The sequence below is a fragment of a genome, unplaced genomic scaffold (assembly GCF_019419815.1).
Source record: "Pyrus x bretschneideri cultivar Hongxiangsu unplaced genomic scaffold, Pyrus_bretschneideri_v1 Contig24, whole genome shotgun sequence".
Classification (NCBI taxonomy): domain Eukaryota; kingdom Viridiplantae; phylum Streptophyta; class Magnoliopsida; order Rosales; family Rosaceae; genus Pyrus; species Pyrus x bretschneideri.
Window position 1 is genome coordinate 3,533,427 of NW_025999546.1, and position 27,051 is coordinate 3,560,477.

At 37.0% G+C, this 27,051-nt stretch overlaps 2 protein-coding genes and 2 long non-coding RNA genes across 6 annotated transcripts; 2 read left to right on the forward strand and 2 right to left on the reverse strand.

The window, feature by feature from the left end:
- Positions 1–615: 615 nt before the first annotated feature.
- Positions 616–5,065, forward strand: LOC125478212. 3 transcript variants are annotated; one of them, XR_007259004.1, is made up of 4 exons: positions 616–998; positions 1,570–2,323; positions 2,448–2,514; positions 4,816–5,065. It is a non-coding gene; the product is annotated as an uncharacterized LOC125478212 (long non-coding RNA). The 3 variants fall into 3 exon arrangements; XR_007259003.1 differs by having other exon boundaries at positions 2,276–2,323; XR_007259002.1 differs by lacking the exon at positions 616–998 and having other exon boundaries at positions 1,005–2,323.
- A 286-nt stretch (positions 5,066–5,351) lies between these two features.
- On the reverse strand, positions 5,352–9,803 carry LOC103952094 (nodulin homeobox-like). The gene is made up of 7 exons (XM_048586512.1): positions 9,769–9,803; positions 8,517–8,677; positions 8,295–8,420; positions 8,143–8,212; positions 7,175–7,238; positions 6,178–7,053; positions 5,352–6,059 (listed from the first exon to the last, which is right to left on the reverse strand). The coding sequence occupies exons 1-6, from the start codon at positions 9,801–9,803 to the stop codon at positions 6,955–6,957; spliced, it is 555 nt and encodes a 184-aa protein (XP_048442469.1). The 3' UTR covers positions 5,352–6,059; positions 6,178–6,954.
- An 8,520-nt stretch (positions 9,804–18,323) lies between these two features.
- Positions 18,324–19,789, forward strand: LOC103952179 (methyl jasmonate esterase 1). Its single transcript, XM_009363725.2, has 3 exons — positions 18,324–18,829; positions 18,950–19,078; positions 19,338–19,789. Exons 1-3 carry the CDS (start codon positions 18,443–18,445, stop codon positions 19,647–19,649), a joined length of 828 nt encoding a protein of 275 aa, XP_009362000.2. The 5' UTR covers positions 18,324–18,442; the 3' UTR covers positions 19,650–19,789.
- On the reverse strand, positions 19,701–21,966 carry LOC125478202. Its single transcript, XR_007258957.1, has 3 exons — positions 20,933–21,966; positions 20,660–20,818; positions 19,701–20,281 (listed from the first exon to the last, which is right to left on the reverse strand). It is a non-coding gene; the product is annotated as an uncharacterized LOC125478202 (long non-coding RNA).
- Positions 21,967–27,051: the final 5,085 nt, after the last annotated feature.

Sequence of the window (27,051 nt, forward strand, 5' to 3'; positions counted from 1 at the left end):
GGGTGAAATCTAAAACTTCACCTCATATCGGAGAAACTCTCAAGTCTTGGCTAAAATCAATATATATCGTCGGTATTTATGACACATTTATTAAATATTGAAATAACTCTCTATAATTTTTTCAAATCAATATTTGACAATTCTTTAAGTTTTATTTTAAATTTCCAACACTTCCATCGAAAGCAACCGATATCAACATCAATATTCGATATGTCCGTCAATATTTTCATATATTACATATCGATATTTTCACAGATACCAATATTTTAAACAATGGTTGTATGTTCCTACCTTGGTTTCAACCTCATGAGATTTGAAAGGAATTTTCTTTTTTAATCCAGCGATTTTTATCTCTACACGTCAACCAGGGAAATGAGTGCATTGCAATCGTCTTTGGCGCCATGGGAGCCACCATGGGCGATTCAAGACGTTTTGGTTTTTTTTTTTCTAAACTATTGAGTTTGAAGTATTACTTTAGTCTAAAGAAGGAGGGGGAAATCGCACTATTCATATGAACAGTATTTTGGATCACATTTCAGTTTATTTACAAGACTGCCACTTAAATGCTTTTAAACAACTTTTTCTTTAACCCCGATTTCCACCCTCTGCATTTCAACCTTTGACTTGAGGACAGAGAGCGGAGGGAGATAGAACGGCTGACAAATTGGAGAGAGAAGACGATGCCTCTGCTTTTTCACTGGGACACAACTGGGTGTGGCTGTGCCGAAAGGAGAGGAAGGGGACAGAGCGAGTGGAGAGGATGGAAACAGAGAGGCTGACAGATTGGAGAGAGATGGGAGCTACGGGTTTAGTGCCAGGATCTATGGGATTTTCTGCGATTTTAGAGAGAGGAATTATCAGAGAGAGATACAGAACGGAAAGCATGTGTGTATGCATTGTTTAGGGTTAAGAGGTCACGCACAGAGTCGGTGAGGAGGGGATGGGTGAGGGAGGAATGGTAGGGTGTGGGTTTTCAGCTTTCTCCCTTGATTCAAAAGGTAATGCACTGTATTTCCTTAATTGTTTAGTGTCTAATTTGCCATTTGCTTTGTTAGAATTGCCATTCATATTTGGTTCTTTCATTCAAATTGCAATGCATGTTAATAATTTGTTCGGTTGGGTGCTAGGATTAAGTCTCAATTTTTGTAAATTAGGGCCTTGCACTGATTTAATTTATTTGTTTCTTGATAAATTTTTGTATGATTCATCATTTTTCTGTTTGGCAATTGTTACAGATTTTGTGTTCTTTCATTAAAATTATCAATAGATTGTTGTAGATTTTTAGGTCATCTTAGGGTTAACTCTATTTCAACTTATTGTTTTAAATTGTTGTTCACTGTTTGCTTTGCCATTGCATTTATTAAAATTGTCATAGATATTTTTTCCTATCATTAATGCTCTCATAGATATTTTATATTGTTTAGTTAACTATTAGGGTTTCCTCTTAGTCATTTGTAGGTTGTTTAGTTCACCTCTAGGTTAGCTGCATATCTAAACTTATCCTAGAATTTAATCCATTGTCCTAATAACCATACTGTACATTAATTTCTGGTGCTCCATTGCATGTAGGTAGTTGTTACCTGTTAAATATATCAATATTTGCATAAGAAGAACCAACATTTGACAAGTATAAGCAGCTGGATCAACACAGAGAGAAAACACTTGAATTTACAGCAAAATGAAAGGTTGACGCCAAAACAAAAAGAATTTAAGTAAAAAAGCACCTTAATTTACAAAGTTTATTGTTTGAATTTTGCTGTTCACTGTTTGATTTACCATTCCCTTTATTAAAATTGGCATGGCTAATTTTTCCTTCATTAAAGCTGTCTTAGATATTTTAAAATTGTTTACTTACCTATTAGACTTTCCTCTTAGTCTTTGCAAATAAAGGGACTACACAGTGTTGAAAATTCTGATATTTCTGTTTTTCATAATTTTATTTTCCTTTGCTTATGAGTAAACAAAATTAAGACTCCTTTTTAAGTTTATTGCATTTAAATTAGGGTGTGTTTAGCTCACTGTTTAGTTCACTGTTTAGCTGATATTTCTGTCTTTATAAACAAAGGGGTTGCACTGTTTTCATTTTTTTGTGTTTCTTCATACTTTCCTACTGTTTGCTTCTTAACAAATCATCTTCAGGTTCATTTTCCACTTCACATCTTTCGAATCCATATGTTGCTAGGTTGTTTTTTCATTTCTTGGTTTCTTATATATTTCTGAAATTAACTTTTGATTTCATTCTTGATATGCATGTAAATCCAACACAACCATACAGATCAAAACATCCATTCACACAACAGCCACAAGACAGACCATTAGTGAGGTATCTATCTATCCATTTTAAATTTTGTTTATACAAAGTAATTTCTGATGCAAATCTCTTTACTGTGTTTCAATACAAACTCTTTTTCCTTCCAATTTCTTTACTATGTGATGTATCCTTGCAGCTCAAGTATATGCACTTTTTTCAGAAACAGAGTCTCATCCACCGGAATCTGGATTTCCTAGCAGCAGGTATATGCTAACCCTTTCACAATCATCTGTTTCAGTCATTAGAATTTTTTTCCTTCTAATTTTTTGTTGATTCAACAATGATTGATTATGAATACTTGACTTCATCTTTAGGAATGGGTTTAACAACCAAACTTAACTTTTTCTACTTAAAGCATTGAATTTTTGCTTTTGGTTTTTTTTGTTGCTTTGATTGTGGTTATCAAAATTTGTTGTATGTCTACGTACAAATGTATGTGCAAGTATATGTATCAATATATACCTAAGTATATATCTAAATATATATATATATAGGCATCTGTATAGCTATATGTATATGTGTGCATATATAAATGTGTATGTACATATGTATGTATGCAGCTCTGTTTGTATGTACATGTAAATGTATGTATGTATGCATCTATGTGTGTATGTACATGCCTATATAGGTATGCATGCATGCGTGCATGTGTATATATGCCTCTGTTTGTGTACGAGCATGCATATCTATAGACATGACTAATGTTAAATAACAGCCACCAAAAGTTTTGTTTCGCAAAGTGAGTTTTATGGTTTTCCACTATGTTTTTGTGAGTTTTATGGTTGTCCACCATGTTTTTGAAGTTACCTATTTTCTGTTATGTTTTGCATAATTTTATGCCTGCAAGTTTGGTTTAGGGTTCTAACAGAGAGAGGTTTGGCGTATCGCAAGAGGATTTGACAGATTAGATTTGGGGTTTGATTTGTGCGATTTGCAACGAGAGAGAGTAGGATTTTACGGATTTGGTTTAGGGTTCTGACACGGAGAGGTGGGGCATGTCCCAGAGAGGGGATTTCAGGGATTACGTTTGGGTGAGATTTCAGGGATTATATTTGGGATTTTATTTGTGCGAGAGAGAGAGAGAGAGAGAGAGAGAGAGATGGGACAAGGGTAAGTGAGAAAGAATGTAAAAGTCATTTTTAGGGCCCATTTCGAGGGATTTGTTTGCCTGCCCTTGCTGCATCCTTTTGATTCTAAAGGTAAAAGGGTGATCATAAAGTCATTTGTTTTGAGATGTTGAATCCCATATTGGAATTCAAGCCTTACGTAAATAGTTTGAATGATCTCGGGCATCTCCACCCATCACCAATTGGTTTCGGATTGGATGCTCAAATTGTAATGGAATAAAAGGTATTGTTCTTTTTTTATTATCTTTCATTGTTTGAGTGAGGAATGTAAAGTTTATACAAATTGCTTCCTGATGGTGTTTATGACTGGTTTCTGTCAATTGGTGTATCTTTTGACATTTGTGCTAAATGCTTCGTGAAAATTGATGTATGTTGTCTAAATAGTTGTGTGCGGTTGCTTTTTTTGAGCTTCTTCCTTCCTGTATGATATCTGTTTTTCTAACCTTTTTCGTAGGATATTAGCTCCATGATCTGCTGGTTGCCTGTGAAGTTTTGGTGTTTAATTTCACTCCCCAATTTCTAATTTTGTGGAATATGATTTTACCCAAGTTAATATTTTTACGAAAACCACACAAATTACATTAGTTAAGAAATTGTCTTGATGGGAAAGTGTAATTTGGGATTCTGCAAGTTTGTAACTTTTGATGTTGTTATGATGCTTTCTGTTTCTTAAGCATAACGATGTTACCTAAACATGTAGATTTTGCATTGCTTTTGTATCATGCAATATTAACATTCTATGTAGCCTCTTAGATAATATTACAATGAATTTACATAAACTTTTAGTTAGTTTTCATAAGACAATTTCAATTTCTTCACTTTGTTTGAAAATTGGTGTGTTTACCTTCTGATTACTTAATCGATTTAGCTTGCAGTTTAACTATTGCAGTTTTTATGGATTATGGTTTTATATGGATTCCATTTCTGAAATGAGCATGTGTATCTCATTGTATCTAGAAGTTATTTCGGTTGAAGTAACACGCTTAGCATTTGTACTTTGGAGTTGCGTAATTGTCCTTGATGTCTTTTTTTTTTTGGAAAATTTTAGATGAGAAATACTGGATAATTTAATTATAGCCATAACTTGCAATTCTAAATAAAAGGCAGTTAAAAAAAAAACAACGTGGATAAACATGCTGTGAAAGGACTGATTCCAAAACACATTTTAACAGCTTTATCCTGCTGATAATTCAGAACATTATCAAGTATAAATGATTGGTCGTCAGTTAAACCTTTATGACATTTACCCTTTGTTTGTTGCACTTTCACAAATTTAATCCATTCGACCGTCACAGTTTTTTTTTTTACTTTTACAGTTTTCCCATGGTTTCCAGAATGCATTTTCGATCTTAATACTATCTGCTCTGTTGCTTGCAGTTATCAGTTTTTTGCTATAGTGCGGAAGATGTCCACTCTAAAAAAAAGTGAACAACGCAATCTCTGTAAGCCGTTCTACATCTTTTCAGCTAGCAACTTTTTTGCTTCAACACCTGCATGTTCTTTGCTTTGCACGTTTGTGCTTGGAAACTTAGATGCTAGAATGAGAACAAAACAATCTTTATCTTTTTTGTCAACTACTCAAACATGTACCTAACCTAGAAGATAATACATTTTTTCACCTTCGCTACAAGGGCAACATGTCTGTAAACTATGTGTTACTTTTGTTTATACTATATATTAGCGAACCAAAACGTTTTGTTTCGTCCTTTTAATTGTACAATGCAGTTCAAGGTGATGCATTTAAGCCCCGCAGCATCGCGCGGGCATTTTTTCTAGTTTATTTCTAAATTAAAACTTTTTCAAGGCTACAAAATTTAGAAATCAACAAAAAAGATGCTATAAAGAGGTCCAAGTAATTACAAGATGGTACGACAGTATCTCTGCAGTTATATATAACAGCACTTCTAGTTCTAATGAGGCCGAGGGCATTTAACCTTTTACTTGCATATAACTCATTGAGGACGATAAAGTCATGTTCGAATCCCACAACACCCTCATTACGCCAATCTTTGTTTCTGCCTCCTCAAATGAAACGCCCGTGGCCATAGATGGGTGCGGAAGCCTCGTTGCCCTTCGAGCTTTAAGCTCTTTAACATCCACAACATACGTCCTCAGCTCTTCTAAGTTCCTACCGTACCATTGGCCACGCACCTGAAACACATTTCCAATTCCGAGCTTCTCTCCATTTGCGCCTACCAGCACAACAGAGTCACCTTGCTTGCACTGTACAAATTCTGCAGGACAACTGGCAACTGCTTCTGCCACGTTATTCTCAGCTACCGCTGGCATAGCAGTTCTCAACATGGTTTGAGGATCTCTCCTAGCATTTAGTTGGGCGGAAGCATCTCTACCAGGACTATCGGGGGAGATGTTGGACCTTTGGCCCCGCCCACCTTACTTGTCTGGCAAAGCATTGTCAGCCTCTGGTGTTGCACGAACATCCTTAGCTGTGCGGGCTAGCCTGGCTTTTCGATTGTTTAACCTGCGGAGATGCAAAACATTGATGTTTTAAGCTATTAGGATACTGAAAGTAGTTTTAAGCAATGCCTTGAAGAAACAAATACAGGAAAAATGGGGATGGTATACCAATTTTTTACTTGTGCACATGTAACCTTGGAACCCTGGATAACACAATGGTACATTTCTTAGTGAAAAGAAGTTTGGTATTGTTGTTGATATATAGCGAAGAAATTCAACATACGTTATTTACAAAGATTGAAGTTTGAAGTATCAACTTACTTGAAAACTTAATTTCTCAGCCCATGATTGTATTGAGGCTGCATTTCGCTGCATATCAGGTTCATCCACTAGGGCTCTCTCAACAAGCTCCACCTGCATATCATTCATTATTGTTCGTTTGCGTTTTCTCCGCTGCTTTTCGTCAGAAGGAAGAGTTTCAACCTTTTCATCCTCTGGCCGGGGTTCCCCCATATCCACTTTCTTTTATGTGTGCACTCAACTTTGGATATTCACTGTTTTCCATCTGATGAGCTTGTGTCTGAACCACTTGTTTCAACATTATGAGCATCTCTTTCGTACACCCTAAAACGTCTAGAGATGCATTCCTAGATACACCTTTGCCTTCCCTGACATCAACTTGGTCCGCATCTTGAAAATCAGAATTCTCAGACATTTCCTCTAGGTTAGCACTTCTGTTATTAAGCTTAGAAGGTTGTTTACTCAATAATGGCGGCGCACATCCTCCAGTACTCGGACCGACCCTCCTACCAGGAATCAAACTTTACTCTCAGGTCACTATGTTGAGAAATAACTACTACACTGTTAGCAAACTCCAATGGCCAATCTATTATCTTAAAATATTGAATTAAGCATGCAACAGTGACTATTAATGTATATTTCAAAGATACTAATCAGTTTGTCTCCCCATTGCTACGAGTCTCATGTTAAAGTTTATTGTGTTCGTGAAGCTTGTCATACCAAAGTACACATTGAAACGCGTCAACTTAATAATGTGGCCATACAGTGCAAGTATAACTACGAGCATTTTGACTCCACCTAGAAGACGGGAAAAATGCCAACTTTTACCTGATGATGATCATTGATGTTGAGTTTAGCGAATTCATCTATATACATTGACTCCTTGTGTTTCTTTGTCTGCCAGCATCATTGTTTGGAAATATTTAAAGACATAAATGGTAGGGAGGACAAGAAAAAACAAAATGACAAAACTCATTTCTACAAAAAAAAAAAAAAAAAAAAAAAAAAAAGGTTTTACCTGAACTCGGTTTGCTTCAAATTCAGCCGAAGTGATTAATGATTCTAAATGCTTGGAGAAAACCCTAACATGTAAGTATGAATAGAAATAATTTTCTGAACAGAGAAGATGAGGAGGAGGACCTTGTTCGATGATCGGATTCTTGAGCTCGATCAGTTTGGATTGCGATTTGCAATGCCGCACTGTCTCTGCTCCGTTGCTAGGTTAAGTTAATATATATACACAGTACATAAATGAATCACACCAAATAGATAGATAAACTCAATTTCTCACAACCCAACACATAAAACACATAAATCCAACTTTCTGATCATTTTCTCCGTTCACAGTAAGAGAAAGACCCATTACCTTGATCGTTCCTGGCAGTAAAGAGAATGGCCCAGTCTCGTCCCCAATCAAACACTCAGAGATTCGAAGCTTAAAGCTATTCGCCGGAATCTCTTGGTCGTTCATGGTTGGTGAGACAGAAGCCCTGTTCGTGGTTTGCGCGGTGCAACTCAGACCTCCATTGCGAACTGAATCTATGGAAAAAAAAAAAAAAAAAACTAAAACCTCACTTTTGTTGTTTTCAAATCTTAATGGGTTATTCTTAAAAATTTTTGAGTCCAGTTTTGCAAAATGGGCTTACCAAATGGATTTTTTTACTTTAAAATTTAAAAATTGTTTTTGAGTTAAAAACTTTGGACTCAAATTCAATACCAAACAGGCCCTAAGTATCTATACGTAACACAAAACTTGTCTGGCATCAAATTTAGCTGAAGAGCATTATCTCAGAAGTTAATTATTATATAATAATTGTAACATCTATCAAGTAGATTCCATGTAAAGCCCATTATACAACCACGAGACCATTGCCAGCTCTGCGTGCGAAGATGATCTTAACATGGTTGAGGTAAAATTCTAGCACATCTAGCATTAATAATGGATTCAGATACCACAAAAAAGAAACATGGTTGACAGTAAATCACCTTAGGAGCTGTACGTCCTCCTCATTCAAAAAATTGGGAATTAATGATTCTGCATGACTTATCAACGAACCTACACATAAAATTTATTTGTAAGGAAGGAACTTACTTCTACAATTGTGTTTTACAAAAGATTATCCGAGGATGATTATTACGCAGATTTCTGCAAACAGTTGCAGCTTTAGAAGTATCAGAAGCAAAGGAAAATCTGGGCAATGTGTTGGATACATCCATTTGCAAGTACTCCAGAAATTTGTTAACAAAGTGGTTCTTCTCCTGTTCTGTAAATTCAAATAGAGAACTACATTAGAAAGACAACAAAACAATGACATGTACTAGTTGAAGTGATTATGAAGAATTACAAAATCAAGAACCACCTTCACAGATGGTGGGAATGAAACAATGGAGATTTGCAATTACTTTCACAAATAATGATGTTTTCTGATGTGAATAGGAAGCCTGGGTCACGATACTGGGAGTGACAGGAAATTCTAAACTTGCATTTAGTAAGTCATCTGACGAGGATGTAAGACATATTCTGAAATCACAACAACAAGACATTAGGATCACGAATAAATCAAATCAATATAAAATAGAGATTAACTAATTATACTAAACTTATCTGTAGAATACGGAAGACATTGTTATGAAGATGAAGTCATTGATGAACTCCAGGTTATCTTCTCCTTCCAATACTTCAATAATATCTCTCTGCTATATGAATAGGGTTTAGCGTAACTTAGAGATTAAACGTATGGAAGCAGGGACTTAACCATAGTATTTATATCATTAGGGTTTAATCACAGCCGGCCTATTATTGGTTGTAAAAATCAAACCCTATCACTTAAGTGTTTAAGTCACACCATGATACTATATCTTTGTAGCGAAATCCATCAGATTTCTTTAGGTCAATTGTAAGGGATAAGACTCCATAATCTTTATTTTATTAGGATTATCAGATTACTTAAGTTGTTAACAACTCACTAAACAAGTGGCCTACAACATAAGTAATCCAATACATCATTCATTGTCATTCACAACCTTACATTCTCCCACTTGAATGTCAATGATTTATCCTAACAAATAAGAACTCATGGTGATCACTGAGTCTTCATAAGTATGCAACAACCTTTCCTAGCAACGTGTCACTTTGAATCGAATGCAGAACCAAAGAAAACAAAGAACAATTTGGTCTGTTCCTTGCACTCCAAGATCACATACACATTCAACTTAAAAGCACTTTGTTGCTATCAAAGTCATGGTGTCAAGAGCTAATAGTCAAAACATTAGCTCACAATAGTCGAACTGAAATATGGTACAAAAGTAGTTTACAAAAGAACTCAACAACGTTGGTGACAACATCCAACTTTTCTGTCAATTTAGAATATGATAAGAGAACAAGTAAAATACGACATACTTTTTACAAAATCAGAACCTCTTATTAAAACTTATAAACAAAACTTAAACAAAATTTACTCTTAAATTATCAGCCACTAACACTTCAAATTTTTAACACAAAAGGTAATTTCTTACTCCCACTGATTAGTAGAGATAAACAAATTATTACTCCCACTGATTAAGAGAGTAAAAAAAAAAACTTTATAAATGCCTACAAAATGAAACATATACCTTTCAAATACTCCCATTAGCAAAACATTAGTCATGGGATCTAAAACATAAAATTTGTGAGCTCAACATCTTTATTCTAGATATTTGTAGGGAAGTGACTCTTGTGACTGAAAAACTATACAAAATCATTTGGTCAGTTTTGTTCATCTAACATTTGACAGAAATAGAAAACTTTAACTAAATGTTTTCTAATGCATCAAAAGCATATAATTCTAGAATCATCTTTGGACATAAACTAATTATATTAGGTTTGCATAGCTAAAACATAAAATTAACAGCAAGAAGCTGGAAAATTAAAAAAAGGGCTGATTAAAACCACCATTCTTGAGAGTTCATAAGATGGAACGAACGCTAACCTCCAATACAACAGACTTTGCCAAATCTAAGCTTGCTGGCGATCTAGAAACTTCGTCCAGGTAAGACATACTTTCTGCTTCACTCAGGCTCAATAGCTGCAACAAGGATAGTAATGACTGGACAGCAAAATGTTTATCACAAAAGGTCTCGGTTTAATTAACACAATTTGATTGTTTAAGCCTTCTCTCTCTAAGGGTGTTAAGTAACACAGATACAATCAAACTGGTTAGATTTTAGCCTTCTCTCTCTTTAAAAAAATCTTGCCATTTCCCATGGTTATCATTCTGCACCCCCATCTACTCCTCTTGCTCCTCTTGCTCTTCCTTTTCTTCATCATTTGACATCTCTAAATTTCTAGAGCACTAATTAGCTTAAAAATTGGTATGTGTTCAATCGATTAGTTCAACTTTTGTATTGAAGCTTTGTAGGTGAAGCTTTTGTATTGAAGTTTTGTAGGTGAAGCTCTTGTGTTGAAACTTTGTAGGTGAAGCTTTGTTGGGCACCATAAATTGATTTTGCTTCACACTATCTTAATCAAGAGTGTGTGAAGCTTTTGAGAATTGTAGTTGCTTTTCATTGATGAAGCTATGCTTGATGTTGAAGCTTTGTTGTTGAAGCTTTGTTTGATGTTGAAGCTTTGTAGGTGAAGCTTTTGTGTTAGCCACCATAAATTGATTTTGCTTCACACTATCTTGATCAAGAGTGTGTGAGGCTTTTGGCATTTATTGTTGCCTTTCATTTGTTGAAGCTTTTGTTGGCACTATAAATTGAGTGTGTGAGGCTTTTGACATTTGTTATTGCCTTTCACTTGTTGAAGCTTTTGCTGGCACCATAAATTGATTTTGCTTTACACTATCTTGATCAAGAGTGTGTGAAGCTTTTGAGAATTGTTGTTGTCTTCCATTGATGAAGTTGTTGCATTCCATAAATTGATTTTTCTTCACACTATCTTGATCAAGAGTGTGTGAGGCTTTTGACATTTGTTGTTACCCTCCATTTGTTGAAGCTTTTGTGTTGAAACTTTGTGGGTGAAGCTTTGAGGTTGAAGCTTTGTTGGGCACCATGAATTGATTTTGCTTCACACTATCTTGATCAAGAGTGTGTGAGGCTTTTGACATTTGTTGTTGCCCTCCATTTGTTAAAGCTTTTGTGGTGAAGCTTTGTGTTGAAGCTTTGTAGGTGAAGCTTTGAGGTTGAAGCTTTGTTGGGCACCATGAATTGATTTTGCTTCACACTATCTTGATCAAGAGTGTGTGAAGCTTTTGAGAATTGTAGTTACCCTCAATTTGTTGAAGTTGTTGAATTTCCTAATTTCCTTTTTTTTTTTTTTTTTGGTGAGGGGGGGGGGGAAGGGAAATTAGAAATTTGAAAATGTGGGAGAGACAACATATACAAATTTTGCTTCCACACTGTTAAGCAAGAGATTGTGATGCAAGCCACACCCTGTAGTAGTCGAAGGTTTGGATGAACCATATAAATTGAATTTGCTTCGAACAATCTTGATCAAGAGTGTGTGAAGCTTTCTATGAGCTGTATTGTTTGCATTGTTACAGAGGAGAAATGTCTGAAGCAGATGTAAGAGGGCTGAAGAGCTTGATCTTCGTATACCATGCACTGAAGCCGTTGTTGGCTTGTAATAAGACTTTATTGGTGGCTATAGCTCTTGTTAGGCATAAGTGCTCCCCTAGTTGAGTTGTAAAACTTGAGGGTTTTTGATTATTTATGAATGCTAGGAGTTCACATGTACAAGTTGTACCACTCGTCTTCTGGTTGGTGGAATGAATGGTGAGTTGCTTTCATCACTTGGTTAGTGGTACGAATGTGAGTTCCTTTATCACCTTTCATCATTTCATCACCTGGTTGGTGGCACGAAGATGAGTTCCTTCTTCACCTGGTTGGTGGCATGAGTGGCAAGTTGCCAAATGATGTTAGAGTACGGGTTGTACATTTCATCACCTGGTTGGTGGCACGAAGATGAGGTTTTTCTTCACTTGGTTGGTGGTATGAGTGGCAAGTTGCCAAATGATATTAGAGTACAGGTTGTACATTTCATCACCTGGTTGGTGGCATGAATGAGAGTACGAGTTGTACATTTCATCACCTGTTTGGTGGCATGAAAATAAGTTCCTTCTTTACCTGGTTAGTGGCATGAGTGGCAAGTTGCCAAATGATATTAGAGTACAGGTTGTACATTTTATCACCTAGTTGGTGGCATGAAGGAGAGTACAGGTTGTACATTTCATCACCTCGTTGGTGACATGAATGTGAGTTCTTTCTTCACATTTCATCACTTGGTTGGTGAGAATAGGGGCGAGATGTCGAGGCATATTGTAGCAAGTGTCGAATGACACAAAGTATGTTGAACCCTTTCGAAGCACAGTTGGCTTATGTATGGATGTGTTAGAATATATGATGTTTATGTATGAATGTGTTGAAATGTATGATGTTTATGTTGATTGAATGAGTGATGCTTATGAATGTTTTGCTATGCATGAAGGGATCCATGCTTTCAATAGATGAACCATGTTGGTTGTAACACTTAGTAGCACATACTTTGTGTCAAAGTACGCATGTTGAAGCTTTGTGTTGGAGTATAGGGGTAGGTCAGCATAGACCAAGTGTTCTAGTGCTAGGAATGCAGAAGACTCAGAAAAAGTTGTCTGAATTCCCTCTTCTTTAAATATTTGCTGAATGGCTTGTGTGACAAAAGATCTCAAATGGTTGAGAGTCAAAACATTTGTAATGTGTATGCCTTCTTATAATAGCATTTCCTTCAGTACCCAGTCATCCATTTTGAAAAAGTGAGGCTTGGCCCTATAGTCATAATAGTCAACGGTATGTTCACCCCTGGTTGTCTTGATACGAACTTTTATCCCTCTTGTTGTAATAAGTTTGCTGAGAGTAAAAATTCTTCCTCTTACCAAGAGACAAATACGTTTGGTGACTTAGCGAGTAGCTAAATGAGGCAGGAGATGATGCAATGGGTGTCTAAATGGCCAAGATCTCCTCACTTGGTAGAACTTGACTTCCACTTCCCACTTGTTGATAGGGGTTAACCATATGGGGGTTCCCTTGGTATGTCCTTGCTTCGGCGGAGGCGTGGTTGTAATCCTGTGCCATCACCCCAGAGTAAGTCTTCCAAGTGTTGGCATTGATCATGTACTTGAAGAAACAATCACGTAGGCCTGCCGTGAAGGTTTTGAGGGTGGTCTTGTCATCTGCCTCAGCACAGCGAGAATACTTATGGCTGAAGCGGCCGACATACTTTCATAGTGGCTCGTCTGGCTTCTGGCGAATAGTGTACAAGTCATCTGTGGAATGCAAGCTATCTATCTGGAAGATGTGTTGAGAGATAACCAGTTTCCTCAATTCCTCAAATAAGTCTACTGTCTTAGGTGGAAGACGACAATACCAATTCAAAGCTCCGCCAGAGAAGGTAGAGGGGAAGAGAAGACATTGTTCTTCGTTACTGTGCATCCGATATGCCATGGTGGACTCAAAGAGGTTAAGGTGTTTAATCGGGTCCTCCCTTCCAGTGTAGAGTTGTAAGCCAAGCTTCTGCTTTGTCTTTGCTTGGAGGGGGCTGTCGAAGATCCTCCTTGTAAGAGGGCCAGGCCTAGGTTGGTTCCAGTCAGGTATTTCGGCCTAACGTTCGGCTTTCAACTTGTTTACTTCCTCAAGGAGTTGTAGGACAACGGGGTCTTGAGTGGAGTCAGCACTGCTGGATCCTTCTTCCGTAAGTCTCCATCTCTTCTTGTAAGTAAGAAAGCTTAATCAAGGGCATGAGATTTTTCTTTGGACTCACTGTACTGACTTCTAGGGCGAGCCTGTCGAAACGCCCCCGAGTCCTCTGTACCTTCATATTCCTCTAGGACATGTCGCTTATTCCCTGGATTGGCAGTTGGCTTGGGGTATGGGAGATGACTGAATCTTTTAGAAACCCTTGGGTTATTGACCTTCGAGCTTATGTGGATGGGGTTCTCTCAACGTTGCCTTAGGAAGTCCCGACAGTCGTGATAAACGGCTTTTGATCCTTCTACTCCTTCTGCAAGAAGGTGCCTTCTTCCACTTCTCTTACTTCGGCTCGAAGCAGCTAGGTCCAGAGAGGTCTCATGTTGATCAACACCTTGATGAGTAACTCGCTCCCCATTAAGGATATCCATGTTGAAGGCAGGTGATCCCTCGTGTTGGGGGGCACCCAGGTGGTGGTTGACTTCCTCAAGGACGATGAGTTTGTGTGTTTGGGTATGCTTAGCTTCATGGAGTATCCCGAAGAGCTTCTCATATTGCTCCTGGAGGATCTCATTCTTTATCGCTATCTTATTGTTCTGAGCCTCTAGCTCATCGACTTTAGCCTGAAGAGCAAACTTCTTTCATTCCTTCTTTCGTTGCTTCGCACTAAGTGCGAAGGGGGTGTCATTCTGCGTGCTGTGGCTCTCTTCACTCCTCATGTTGGAGAGGGGTGTCTGGTCGAAAGAAAGTGTACGAATGGTGGAAACCAGCTTGACAAAGCTGGAGAGAGTAGGAATAAGTGCGATTCCCACAAACGGCGCCAAATGTTAATGCACAAAATCGGCGAGGACTTTGGTACAACAGAAAGTGTCAAGTTTGTGACCTTCGCTAGATTGCTCTGGTCATTAGTGTGGATAAGTATGTAAATGAATAGAGATAGGGAAGCAAGCAACACAAGATGTACATAGTTCACCCAGATTGGCTACGTCCACGGAGTAGAGGAGTTCTCATTAATTGTGAAGGGTTTACACAAATACATAGGTTCAATCTCTCTTTTAGTGAGTTCTAGTGAATATTTTAGTACAAATGACATTAGGGGTTATTGTGGGAGAATGATCCCCTTTTATAGAAGAGAGTTTTTAGCTTTGTTCTGACATTGACACGTGTTGTGCTGTGATTGACCTCTGATATCGACACGTGTTGCGTTATGATTGGCCTCTGATACCAACATGTGTCGCGTTGTGATTGGCCTCTTGGTTGGAGGAAAAGTCTTGTGGGTCCTTGACGGTATAATGTTGACCGGTGCTTAGTAGTTTCGGGATTGGTCAAGTATGGTACAAACAAGCTTCATGTTTAATGAGTTTGGTATGTTTCAATTAAATGAGAATCTTCTAGACTCTATATTCCTATCTGTGGTAGAAAAATGGGTACGTCGATGATAATTTTTGGTAGATCAACGAATATTTTTAACCGTGGATATATATATATATATATATATATATATATATATATTTATTTTTTTTTTGTCGAAACCGTGGATATTTATTAGATACAAAAGTTGTGGACAACAATTCACATTACATTGAATTGTGGCTAAAAAGTAAATTACCTTTGCACGTTTTAAAGGCGAACTCATAGCTAAGCAGTTTTTATTTTGGAGCAAAACTTCAGGAATTGATCTAACCTAGATGTGTAATTGAGTTTATGCATTTTAATGATTAAACTGATAAATATTTCAACCACATATGGATTTAATATTGTTGTATCTTTTAGCCTCTATATGCCACAAAAGTTGCAAACAAATATTCACAATATATAGAATTGTGGTAAAAAAGTATATTGCCTTTGCATGTTTTATAGGTGAACTCATAGGTAAGCAGTTTTTATTGTTGACCAAAACTTCGGGAATTGATTTAACTTGAATGTATAATTGAGCTTATGCATTTTAATGATTAAATTCATAAATATATCGACTGCATATGAATTTAATAGCGTAGTGTCCTTTAGCCTCTATATTGGTATCTGTGGCAAAAAAAATGGGTAGCTCCATGAGAAAATTTTGTAGATCGATGAATATTTTCAATCTTAATATTTATTAGATACCATAAATTATAAGTCTGTTCATGAAAGTTTAAGTCAATGCCACATACAATACTTGTTAAGATATATTTAGGGAACTGTTATTAGCACTCCAAAAAAATCTCATTCTACACTTTGCACATGTGTATTTTTCTTTCTAATTATAGAAAGTTTGGAGTGCCAAATGAAATTTTTGGAGTGCTAATAACAATTTTCTATATTTATATACATTTTATTTAGTTTAGAAGTCGACTTCCTTTTTTTTCTTTATCAAGTTGGGAGTATCATTGACTGTGACCCTGTGCAACTAGTTGTTGATTTGTTTTGAATAATCAATATTATTTCTTACAATGTCTTGGACGTATGAATACTAGAAAGAAAACGGTCATGATACAAGCTGAATAAGAGTAGTACTAATTAGTAAACAACTTGTGCATGATGTTTGCTTATAACACAATCTCAAAATTTAATTAAACTCACATAACAACGATAAATAAAGGCATTATCACAACTTAGGGGTGGTGAGCAATCCCATTAAAATAGAACTTAATTTATACATATTAAAAACAAAAAAAATTGATGCAAAATCTTCCAACGACTAATACTATTCCAAGCCATGCATGAAACATAAACATTTATCCCTTCATGCCACTTGGTTATAAGCAAACATCATGTATTTATGAATATTATTCCAAGTCATGCATGAAACATACACATTTGTCCCTTCATGCCACTTGGTTATAAGCAAACACTATTCCAAGTCATGGATGAAACATACACATTTGTCCCTTCATGCCACTTGGTTATAAGCAAACATTATTCCAAGTCATGCATGAAACGTACACATTTGTCCCTTCATCCCACTTGATTATAAGCCAACACTATTCCAAGTCATGCATGAAATATACACATTTGTCCCTTCATGCCACTTGGTTATAAGCAAACATCAAACACTATTCCAAGTCATGCATGAAACCTCCAAATTTGTCCCTTCATGCCACTTGGTTATAAAACATCATGCACAAGTTGTTTACTAATTAGTATTACTGCTATTCAGCTTGTATCATGACCATTTTCTTTCTGTTATTCATACGCCCAAGTCACTGTAAGAAATAATGTTGATTATTCAAAACGAATCAACAATTAGTTGCACAGGGTCATAGTCAGTGATACTCCCAACTTGATAATGAAAGGAAGAAAAAAAGGAAGTCGACGTCCAAACTAAAATAAAATGTCTATAAATATAGAAAATTGTTATTAGCACTCCAAAAATCTCATTTGGCACTCCAAACTTTCAATAATTAGAAAGAAAAATACATCTGTGCGAAGTATAGAATGAGATTTTTGAAGTGCTAATAACAGTCCCTAAATATGTCTTAACAAATATTATACGTGGCATTGACTTTGACTTTCGCAAATAGACTTCCGCCCTAGACGGCTGTACGTAGGCGTTTAAACCAATAATAGTCATAGTACTGTTGCAATACTAGCATACAAACGTCACTACTGGCGCTCGACGGCATTTTATTATATAAATGGCGTTTATTTTGATCAAGCTAAACAAACTAGACGAAATTAACGAATTATATATATATTATGTACTGTGTAAGATTAAAAATCTAATAAAACCAAAGAATATAATGTTTGAAAAGAATACTACGGGCAACTTAGAGTGGGGAATATTGTTAGATTTCTAATGCTATCAATACATCCATCAAAACCTGAATAATTTTCCTTATTGAATGAGAAAAATAAATTCAGAATTTAGATAAAAGTTAGAATCTATAAATTGGCATGAACCATACTTTTTTATTTTGTTTTATAAATATAGAAATTTAGAATTTTGGTGTGGATAAAAATTAGAATTTGAGACCCTTAATTTTCAAGTTTAAATTCCATATAAATAATTATTATTTCCAAATTTTTAAGAGTAAGAGTTTAACAATAAAAAATATAAAAAGCTCAACCAAGAGTTGCCACCACCACCACATGTCACCACCACATACCACTGTTGCCGCCACACTACTACCACCCGCCGCTATCACCGTCGCCACCACTATCCACACCGCAGTCACTACCACCATTACTAGCATATCTCCTAACTACAATCTTTTTTTTTTTTGTCAAATTAATTACAGTCTCTCATTTATATATTAATGACTCTATACACACATTGCATTCCGTATTTAAATTTCATTGTTCTTTTAAGTTAGCTGAACAATAAAATTCACAAACTCTATAAAAATAAAATTCCGTCATTTTGGGTGATCTTACATTTATTTATCCAAACGCAGTGTTGATTCGACTTATTACTTTTCCAGAATTGCTATCATCGAATATACTAAGCTTAATCTTAATCTTAATCTTAATATTTTCACGACTACAAACGCAATAGAAAGACAAAATGCAGATAGAGTGAGCAAATGAAGGATTTCATGAATATAAAAGCCAGCCTAGACCAAATGGAGCTATGCCAAGGAAAGAGAGGCTAAAATAGTTAAGAACCATGTCTTCCTCATCCCCAAACCCAGATGCCGATAAGAAGCATTTTGTGCTGATTCACGGAGCCTGTCACGGAGCATGGTGCTGGTATAAGTTGTCAGCTTTACTAACCTCTGCAGGTTACGATGTCACAGCCCTAGACCTAGCAGCATGTGGGATCCACCCAAAGGAGGTAAAATATGTACAGACCTTCTCGGATTATGCTGAGCCATTGATCAAATTCATGAAGACTCTCCCACCAGAGAAGCGCGTTTTCCTGGTAGGCCACAGCTTCGGTGGGCCCGTCATATCTATTGCCATGGAGATGTTTCCTGAGAAAATATTGGCGGCCGTTTTCGCCACCGCTTTCATGCCTAGTCCTACTTTCAGTTACCCTCATATAATGGAGAAGGTAATAAATTCACTCAGCTAGTACTAGTACGTAGTCTAATATGAACTCGAAGCACGCGTCTCAGTTGACATATCTGGTGAATACTAACAACTAATATCCTTGAAAATATATATTGTTCAGATGTTTGCTGGTGTGGATTTGATGGACTACTACCATAGATTTGATAACGGACCCAACAATCCTCCAACTTCGGCAATTTTCGGGCCTAAGATCATGTCGTTACTATTGTACCAGCTCTCGCCACCAGAGGTAAAGTCTTGACAAAAAAAAAAAAAAAAAAAAAAAAAAAACGTAAAAGCCGATCGTATGCCTGTGTCAATTTTATATCGAGAAATTATTTCAGCACACATTTTTCCCCTATGCATAGAAGGGTGCGCAGAAATCAGTTTCCTCTTGTACATATAACCATCCCTTCGAATCATGCATGTGAGCTTTATATTTCAATTGGTTGGCTAACAATATTGTTCATTTTCTCTTTTCTTTCTTGGATTTACTAATTAATTAACAGGATGTAAAACTAGCATCATCCTTGCTGAGGTTCTGTCCTGTACTGACTCATGATGAAATAAAACTCACCAATGAGAAATATGGATCAGTTCGTAAAGAGTTTATTGTGTGCGACCAAGATCTTATAATACCGGAGAAATGGCAGAGGTGGATGATCGATGAAAATCTGCCGAATGAAGTGCACGTGATAAATGGTGCTGATCACATGGTAATGTTATCTAAACCGCAGGAGTTGTTCTCCTGCCTCCAGGGGATTGCTTCAAGGGAAGCATCATTAATTAATAATTTTGTAGAAGAAGAAGAAGACACTTAATTGATGTAATTAATCATCAGAGGATGAATATTCTACGTCTTTTTTTTTATTAAGTGGCATGTACATGTCACTATTCGTTATGTTGGATGCAATGGACAGATGACATCATTTAATGTATTGAGTTGTTAGCTTTGTTAGAAGTTTGTTAGGTGTGTTTATATATATAGATAGCTATCGGATGTTACGTGGCAGAGAAATCAGATGTTACGTTTTATCACAAAAAAAAGGCCACCAGCGCTCGCTTCCCTAGGGTTCTGTGGCTGCGGAGTCGGTGTCGATGGCAACGGCGTCTGATTTCTCTGCCGGTGTCAAACAGTTCGAGGGACGATCTAGTTTGTTCCGGAAGGTGTGGACGATCTGATTCATCTTGGTTTGCTCTGAGATTCTACCATTGTCGTCTTCCTTGTTGGTTCTACTGGCGTCTCGGTCATTGATTTATGGTACGATCTTAGTTGGATTGAATTCACCATGACAATTTGCCCTTGGTCTTTCTTGGCTACGCCGGAGAAAGTCCTGTCTCCTCCAAATCCTGTTTCCAAAGCTTGGACTTTTGCCTCCATTCTCCCTGATTCGGTGGAATCAACCGTGCACCTCAGTCAGCTTCCTGCTCCTTTGGTACGTCGAGATAAAACCTAAAAAAGATTAGTGAGGATCTCTATCAAAATCAGTTGCAATCGTTCAAAACAAATCTTATTGGCCGTCTTCTGCTCAAAAAGGGTTCCATTCCCGTTAAAACTGAAGCCTTGAAATCATCATTGGCTGCGTTATGGCGTCCAGTTGCCTCATGGCGTCTTGTACCATTGGGTAAGGGTTTTTTTGACATCCATTTCAGTACCAAAGATGATATTCGACGTGTGTGGGGAGGAGGTACTCGCACTCTGACTAATGGGTTATTTTGTCTCTCTCAATGGAAGCCTGATTTCAAACCAGGCTTTGTTTCACATAAAGTAAGAACATCTTTGTTTCACATAAAGTCAGAGAAGCTACTGGCAATCCTTTATACAATCAACCTGTTCAAGTTTGGCATGTCGAGGTGCTAAATTACACAAGGTGTGCAATAGCCTGATACCGCATGATAGGTATTCGAACAGAGCTTCATCTCTGTCAGATGACATAAGCACTGCAATAAGGTGCAGAGGAAGAAAGCCCACAAGCTTTTCCACATCAATCTGAAATATTACTAGATTTTAAAATTGAGATATCTATAAAAAAAATATAAAAAAAAAAAACTCAGGATACAAAGGCATAGTATGAAAATACTAACAGTGGTGATGATTTCTGACCTTTTTTAAAATTGATCCCTTTTCGGTAACACACACCGTTGATGCACAAAATCGGGTCGATCTTAGACCGACATAAATCCGACCGTGAATCACACAAACGCACAAGAACACAAAGATATATTGTGGTTCACCTCAAGTTGAGGCTACGTCCACACTAGCGTTGATTCCGTTTCACTATGTAAATGAATGTTGAATATACATGGAGGCTATAGAGGCAGTGTTTGCTCTCTTTACTATTCTGTTTGCTCTCCCGTTTCCCCCCTGTCTGTTTCCCTTCTCTCTCATTGAGTCTCCTCCCCTTCTTAAGTGAGTGTGAGGGAGCCCTTTTATAGAATAAGGGTTTCCTACCCTCTTACATGAATCATGGGCTAAGTAATGAAACCCAAATATTGAGGCCCAATATATGGTACAACACACATAATAGTAAAAGTTTCATGGTCCCTCAGTAATTTATTAAGCTTCTGAGAGTTAAACCCATGGGACCCCCTGACTAACTCAATAACCTGTCCATGCAAAGAAATAAATACTTATTCATGCTAACAGACTGAATTTGGAAAGAACAGTCTAATTGGTTGCCTAATTAATAAATTCGGGTCCTTTCCTTTTCGAGGGTATCCTTGATTCTTAATTCTAGTGGTCCATCAGAAATCTCAAGATTCTTCCATCCTGCTTAGGGTTTGATAACAAAACTAAAATATCCACTAGTAGCTATTGGATGAATAATAGGCCACTTCAACTAAAAATCAAGCGCATACAAGACAATGTGAATATCTGGATCCCTAATGAACAGAACCTACACAAGGAAAAAATAAATAAATTATTCAAACTGTCAACTATTAGTAGTTGAGAATCCTACTTGTGTAGCACTACATGACACTTCTTCCTTAGCACCTCTCATTCTACAAAACCTATGCACAAATGAGGAAAAAAAGAAGGATAAATATAAGAACATTCATGCTCGCTGGAGTAAAATTTTACCGATGCAACTTCCAAGAATCCGTCATATTAAGCTTGTGAATGTGCATGTTTGACATACCAAACATTATATTTGACTAACATTAAGTGTAACCAGGATTTGAAACTCGGGTGGGATGGATTTTAAGCTAACTTTTTACTTACCTGAACGGAAAGCATTACAAAATTTTTAGCACAATATAATTTGTTTTCATACATTTCGGAAGTTACAAACCTAATTAAGATTTTAAAGAACACTCAACGGTACGCGTAATTTTATTAGTAAACAAAAAAGATACACCTTGTCAGGGGGATGTAATCAGCCTTACCCCTCAAAATGCATATCTATACATAAACAACAACCAAAACAATAAAAAGCTAACCAAACAGCAAAACATCAATATAACAAACCAAAGTGCACTGCTGTACAGTGTAAAACTATTTAAACGTTGCCTCCTCGCCTTCAAGCCATCAATCACCGAATCCGTATCAATTCCATGACAAATTCTTTTTCAAGATAGAGAATCACACCACCACACTAACCTAGTGATCAAATGCAGAGTCACTAGGATTCATGAATTTAGTATGTGAGCTTTGAAATATGACTAAACTAACTATTAAATAACATAAGACAGAATCTCAAATTGATAATTTCCAATTCCAACCTATATAATAAGCACATAAGCAGCACTACAACAGTTCCTAATTCCTCACCCTAAATTCGATTTCACACTAAACACCCCAATTTCTAATTCGATTTTTCCAAATGGAATCTAACTAGCATACCATAATCTTCAAATTCAGGAATATTAAACCCTACTTCTTACATTAGAAAGAATAAAAACAAAGAATTAAGAAAAAGTAGATAACTGGGTGCATCTGCAGCGTGTTGTCTCACACGCGGGAGTGCCTCCCTGCTGCTGCTTCCGACTAGCTTTTGGGCGGGTGCTCTGGTAGCTGACAGGCTGAGAAGCGGTGAAACGTAGCAGAAGAACCGAAATGTTGAAGCCGCTGAACCCAGTGCGTATAAAGTGACATCACTATATTTTTTTGGGCCTTTACAAAATGGTCACTTTATTCATTTCGCACGTGACAATAAAACTCATATAAAAATCGATAAAATTTTTTTTTTTAACAAAAGAAATTATTTATATTAAAATAAATAAATAAATAAATATTGTTTGTTTTATCTATCAGAAATTATTTTGACAATAAAACTCGATATAAGCATGTTATTATCCAACGGTTACCCAAATTCCAACAAATTGACTACAAAATCCTACAAAATAGAAGCAATGAAGAACTTGGCATAACATTTTAGGCTTATTTTTAGTTACGCTCCTTAGAATTTAATTTTAATATTAATTTGTTCCATTTAACTTAAAAGTCATAATTTTGCTTACTAAAACTCAAAGTTTGATTTACTTTTACACTTGAGACTCGATTTTGATCCATTATGCCTCTGAAACTTGAAAATCGTTTCTATATAACTCAAAATCTTCAATTTCTTTCAAACTCTCTCTTATTGTTGTATGTTAGTGCATAATGGAAATTTATAATCAAACTTATTGCACATGTGACATAGTCTTATTGAGTATTGGGTCCTACATATATTTTAGGAGGCCACTTATAACTTTTAGGAAGAAGAGAGTCCACAAGTCAAAGTAGAACAAATTTTGAGTTTTAAAAAATAAAATTGTGACTTTTGAATTATACGGGGCTAAGTGAGATCAAAATGAATTTCCAATGAATGTAGCTAAAAAATAAGTTTAACATTTAGCTAAAGCTATAACAACTCGACAACCTTGACTTTGGCATAACATCAAGTAAACATTGAAGTCTTTGGTACACAAGGCACAGAAAAGAACCAAATTGAGGCGGTTCCCGGCTCATGGCACAATCACTTGAATAGATGTCATTTTACGCAAACGACGATAATTTTGGCACGCCCGGTAGGATACTGTGTTTCATGCCAAAGCACTGAAAGAAGGACAGAAAAAGAGAGAGCAGAGGAATGACATTCGCAAACTCTGTATTGCTCCTGGTGAGTACCAGAAAGTTGATCAAGCCTTCTCTGGCCCATCTCATCAACTCAGAAACTCTAAAAGCCCCAATGACATACCAGGAAATGGCCGTTACCTTTGAAATATCAAGAGAGTTACAGGGCCAAAATAAGCAAGTGGAAAGGCACTTTGTTACCCCTGACCAACTGCCAAGAGTGGCAAGTTCCGAGGTCAAGGGACATTTACCAAGCTCAGAGGTTGTTGGAGGAGGAGTAAGAATGACCAAAAATGCCTCGATAGTTGTAGGAGTAAGGGACATTTGCAACTCAAGTGGCTGGATAGTTGGAGAGACTATGTTGCATGAGTACCGAAAATTACATGACACAATATTTGGAATACAAATAATTTTCAAAAAACTTTAACCACCAGGACAATTCACCACTTACAATACACTTTGATAATTAAATGTATTATACATTCTCAAAATGACAAGCGGAAATTCAATAAGTAGGTGTCCCTACTCCCCTCCCCTCCTCTACCTCCCCCGACCCCCCACAAAACCAAAAAAAAAAAAAAAAAAAAAAAAAAAAACCTGACTTTTTATCTCCCTACAACTCCCCTTCCATGTCCTCCTATTATTTTCATAGCCGTCATCTTTCTTTGCTTGGCCTTTTTGGTGGCCCTTTTTGAGCTTTTGTCCCACCTTATCCATGTGCTCATCTCATATTTAGGCTTTTATGCCCCTTTTCTATTCAGATGTCGTTTCCGATCGCAAGTCTTCAACCATCAACCTTTGCTACATGGCCCATCGAGTGTCTCTTCTCGGTGGCATACTTTCGTGTTGTGCTGACTTTAAAGTACGTTTGTACTATTTAATAGGATTATGGGAGCATTTATAGTGCAGATTTCATTCATCTAGTTGGTTTGTCTTCTTGGTGGTGGTATCCTTGTGATGGTGGCGCAACTGATTAGGTGGAGGTTGTCGTCTTTCTCCAAAATTTGGGTTATTTTTATTGTCATGGGATGGCTCTTTTGGGCTAATCTATTGTATTTTCTTTGTTGTTGTTGGGCTTGTATTTGAGTGGTTTTGGACTACCTTTTGGGCTTTCTCTATTTTGTACTAGTCTTTTTACTTCATAAAGCAATATAGTTTGGAATAATTCAATCATGAGTGTAGAAAAAGTAATTTACCTTGTAGTTGATAGCTAAATTTTGTGGTCTTGATTCTTTCTGACCTTCTGATGTTGGTTTAAAGAGTAAGACTATTATTGCAGTTCGACGACCAAACATTATGTGTAGCTTCACTCGTCAAAAAAAAAAAAAAAAACCCAAGATTAAATACACAAACATTAAAACACAAGATTAAATACATTATTTGGCCAAAAGGATACGAATTTGAAGTATTAGATACGTATTCCAGAAGTAACAAGTGAGTATTGGAGCATTCAATATGTATATATCATATATACAAGGTTCTAATAAACGCTAGACGCTAGTCAGGCGACAGGCTGAGGGTTGAGCACCTAAGAGGCTAAGCGGGTGCCTAGGCGGATTTAAGTAAATTTATTATATATTCATATAAATAAATATTTTTTATACTTAAAAAGAACACATAATTGTGTTTGGATATATAAATTGCAAAATAAAATGACAGATTTTTAAGTATTAGAACATATTAAAAACAAACATATAATGAGTGTTTATCCAAGTATCTAACAAGTCTATTACATTTTATTGAAAAACCCAAATACAAAATGAGAGTTATCAATTTTCTATCTAAATAAAAGTCATGGCCAAGGCATATGCGTAGATGGGTTAAGGTGGGTTAGGCAGGCACCTAAACAATCTGCCTAAACAGGTCTAGGCGCACTTTCTTAAATTTCAAATACCCAGAGACCAATCGTGGCGGTGGTTAGCGCCTAGCGCCACCTAGACGTTAGGCGGGAATTTTTAGAACAGTACATATATATGAACATACTCACGTCCACAAGAATTCACATTCAACAGAAAAATGGCGATACAATTACTTGAAACTAGAAAGGTGGAAGAAGACAAAAGGAGACACAAAATTTTTATTAGAATTAGCAACTTTCCTACCTAGCATACATCATCAACACATGGAAAAGGAAGGGAGCCTGCGGCGACCATTCTACATAACTCCGGTCGCTCATTCAGAGCCCCGTGTCATAAACGGAAAATTTGTTAGACAAATAAGGAATATGGTTGGAGTCCTTGTGTAATTGTATATAATATTATTATTGGAAGAATAAGCCGTCCTACAGCCGTCAAGCCGTCCTACAGCCGTCAAGTCGTCCTACAGCCGTCCTACCTTGTCCTACCTACACACTAGCCGTCCTACAGCCGTCCTACCTTGTCCTAGCTACACACTAGGATGGCTACCTTGTCCTACCTACACATTTGTATCATGTATATATATCCTTGTAATCTTGTAGAGAAAGACAATGAAAAAATAAGCATTCTCTTCCATTTGCATTCTCTTCCATAAGCATTCTCTTCCATTTGCATTCTCTTCCATTTTTCCACATTCATGTATCAATAACAAATATAATTTTTAGCCTACATACCTTTTTCTACATGGTATCAGAGCAGGTTTATAACCCTAGCCCTAATTTTTTTTTTTTTTCGGCAGCTTTCTATGCCGTTCCCATGGCTGTTCGTGGCCCGTCCCGTCCCTCCTCTGCTCGTCCTCCCCTCCACTGCACCTACTGCAATTTTGATTATCATACCCAAGACACCTGCCATAAACTTCATGGCTATCCCGTTGGCCATCCCCTCCATGGCCAACCGTGGCGACCACCGCGTCGTGCCACTGCTTCCAGTTCTTCCCGCAGCCATGCACCTTCCAGTCCTCCCCAGCAGCCACGGTTTTCTGCTTCCCGGCCCCATAATTTCACCCAGACCCATCACGTGCAAGGCACCCAGGCCCCCGCCTCATCTTCTACTCCAACGACCCACCAAGTGCACGGGACCCAGCCCACTTTGCATGACTTACAGCTTGCCATGCCTGATCTCTCTACCGAGCAGCACTCCCGTGTTCTAGCTGCTCTACGTGACACCATCACCCCTCCTCAGGCCAATGCCGTGCTCACTACTGATTTTGCCCAAGGTTTGTTACCTGTCACCTCTCGTCATGGTCAATGG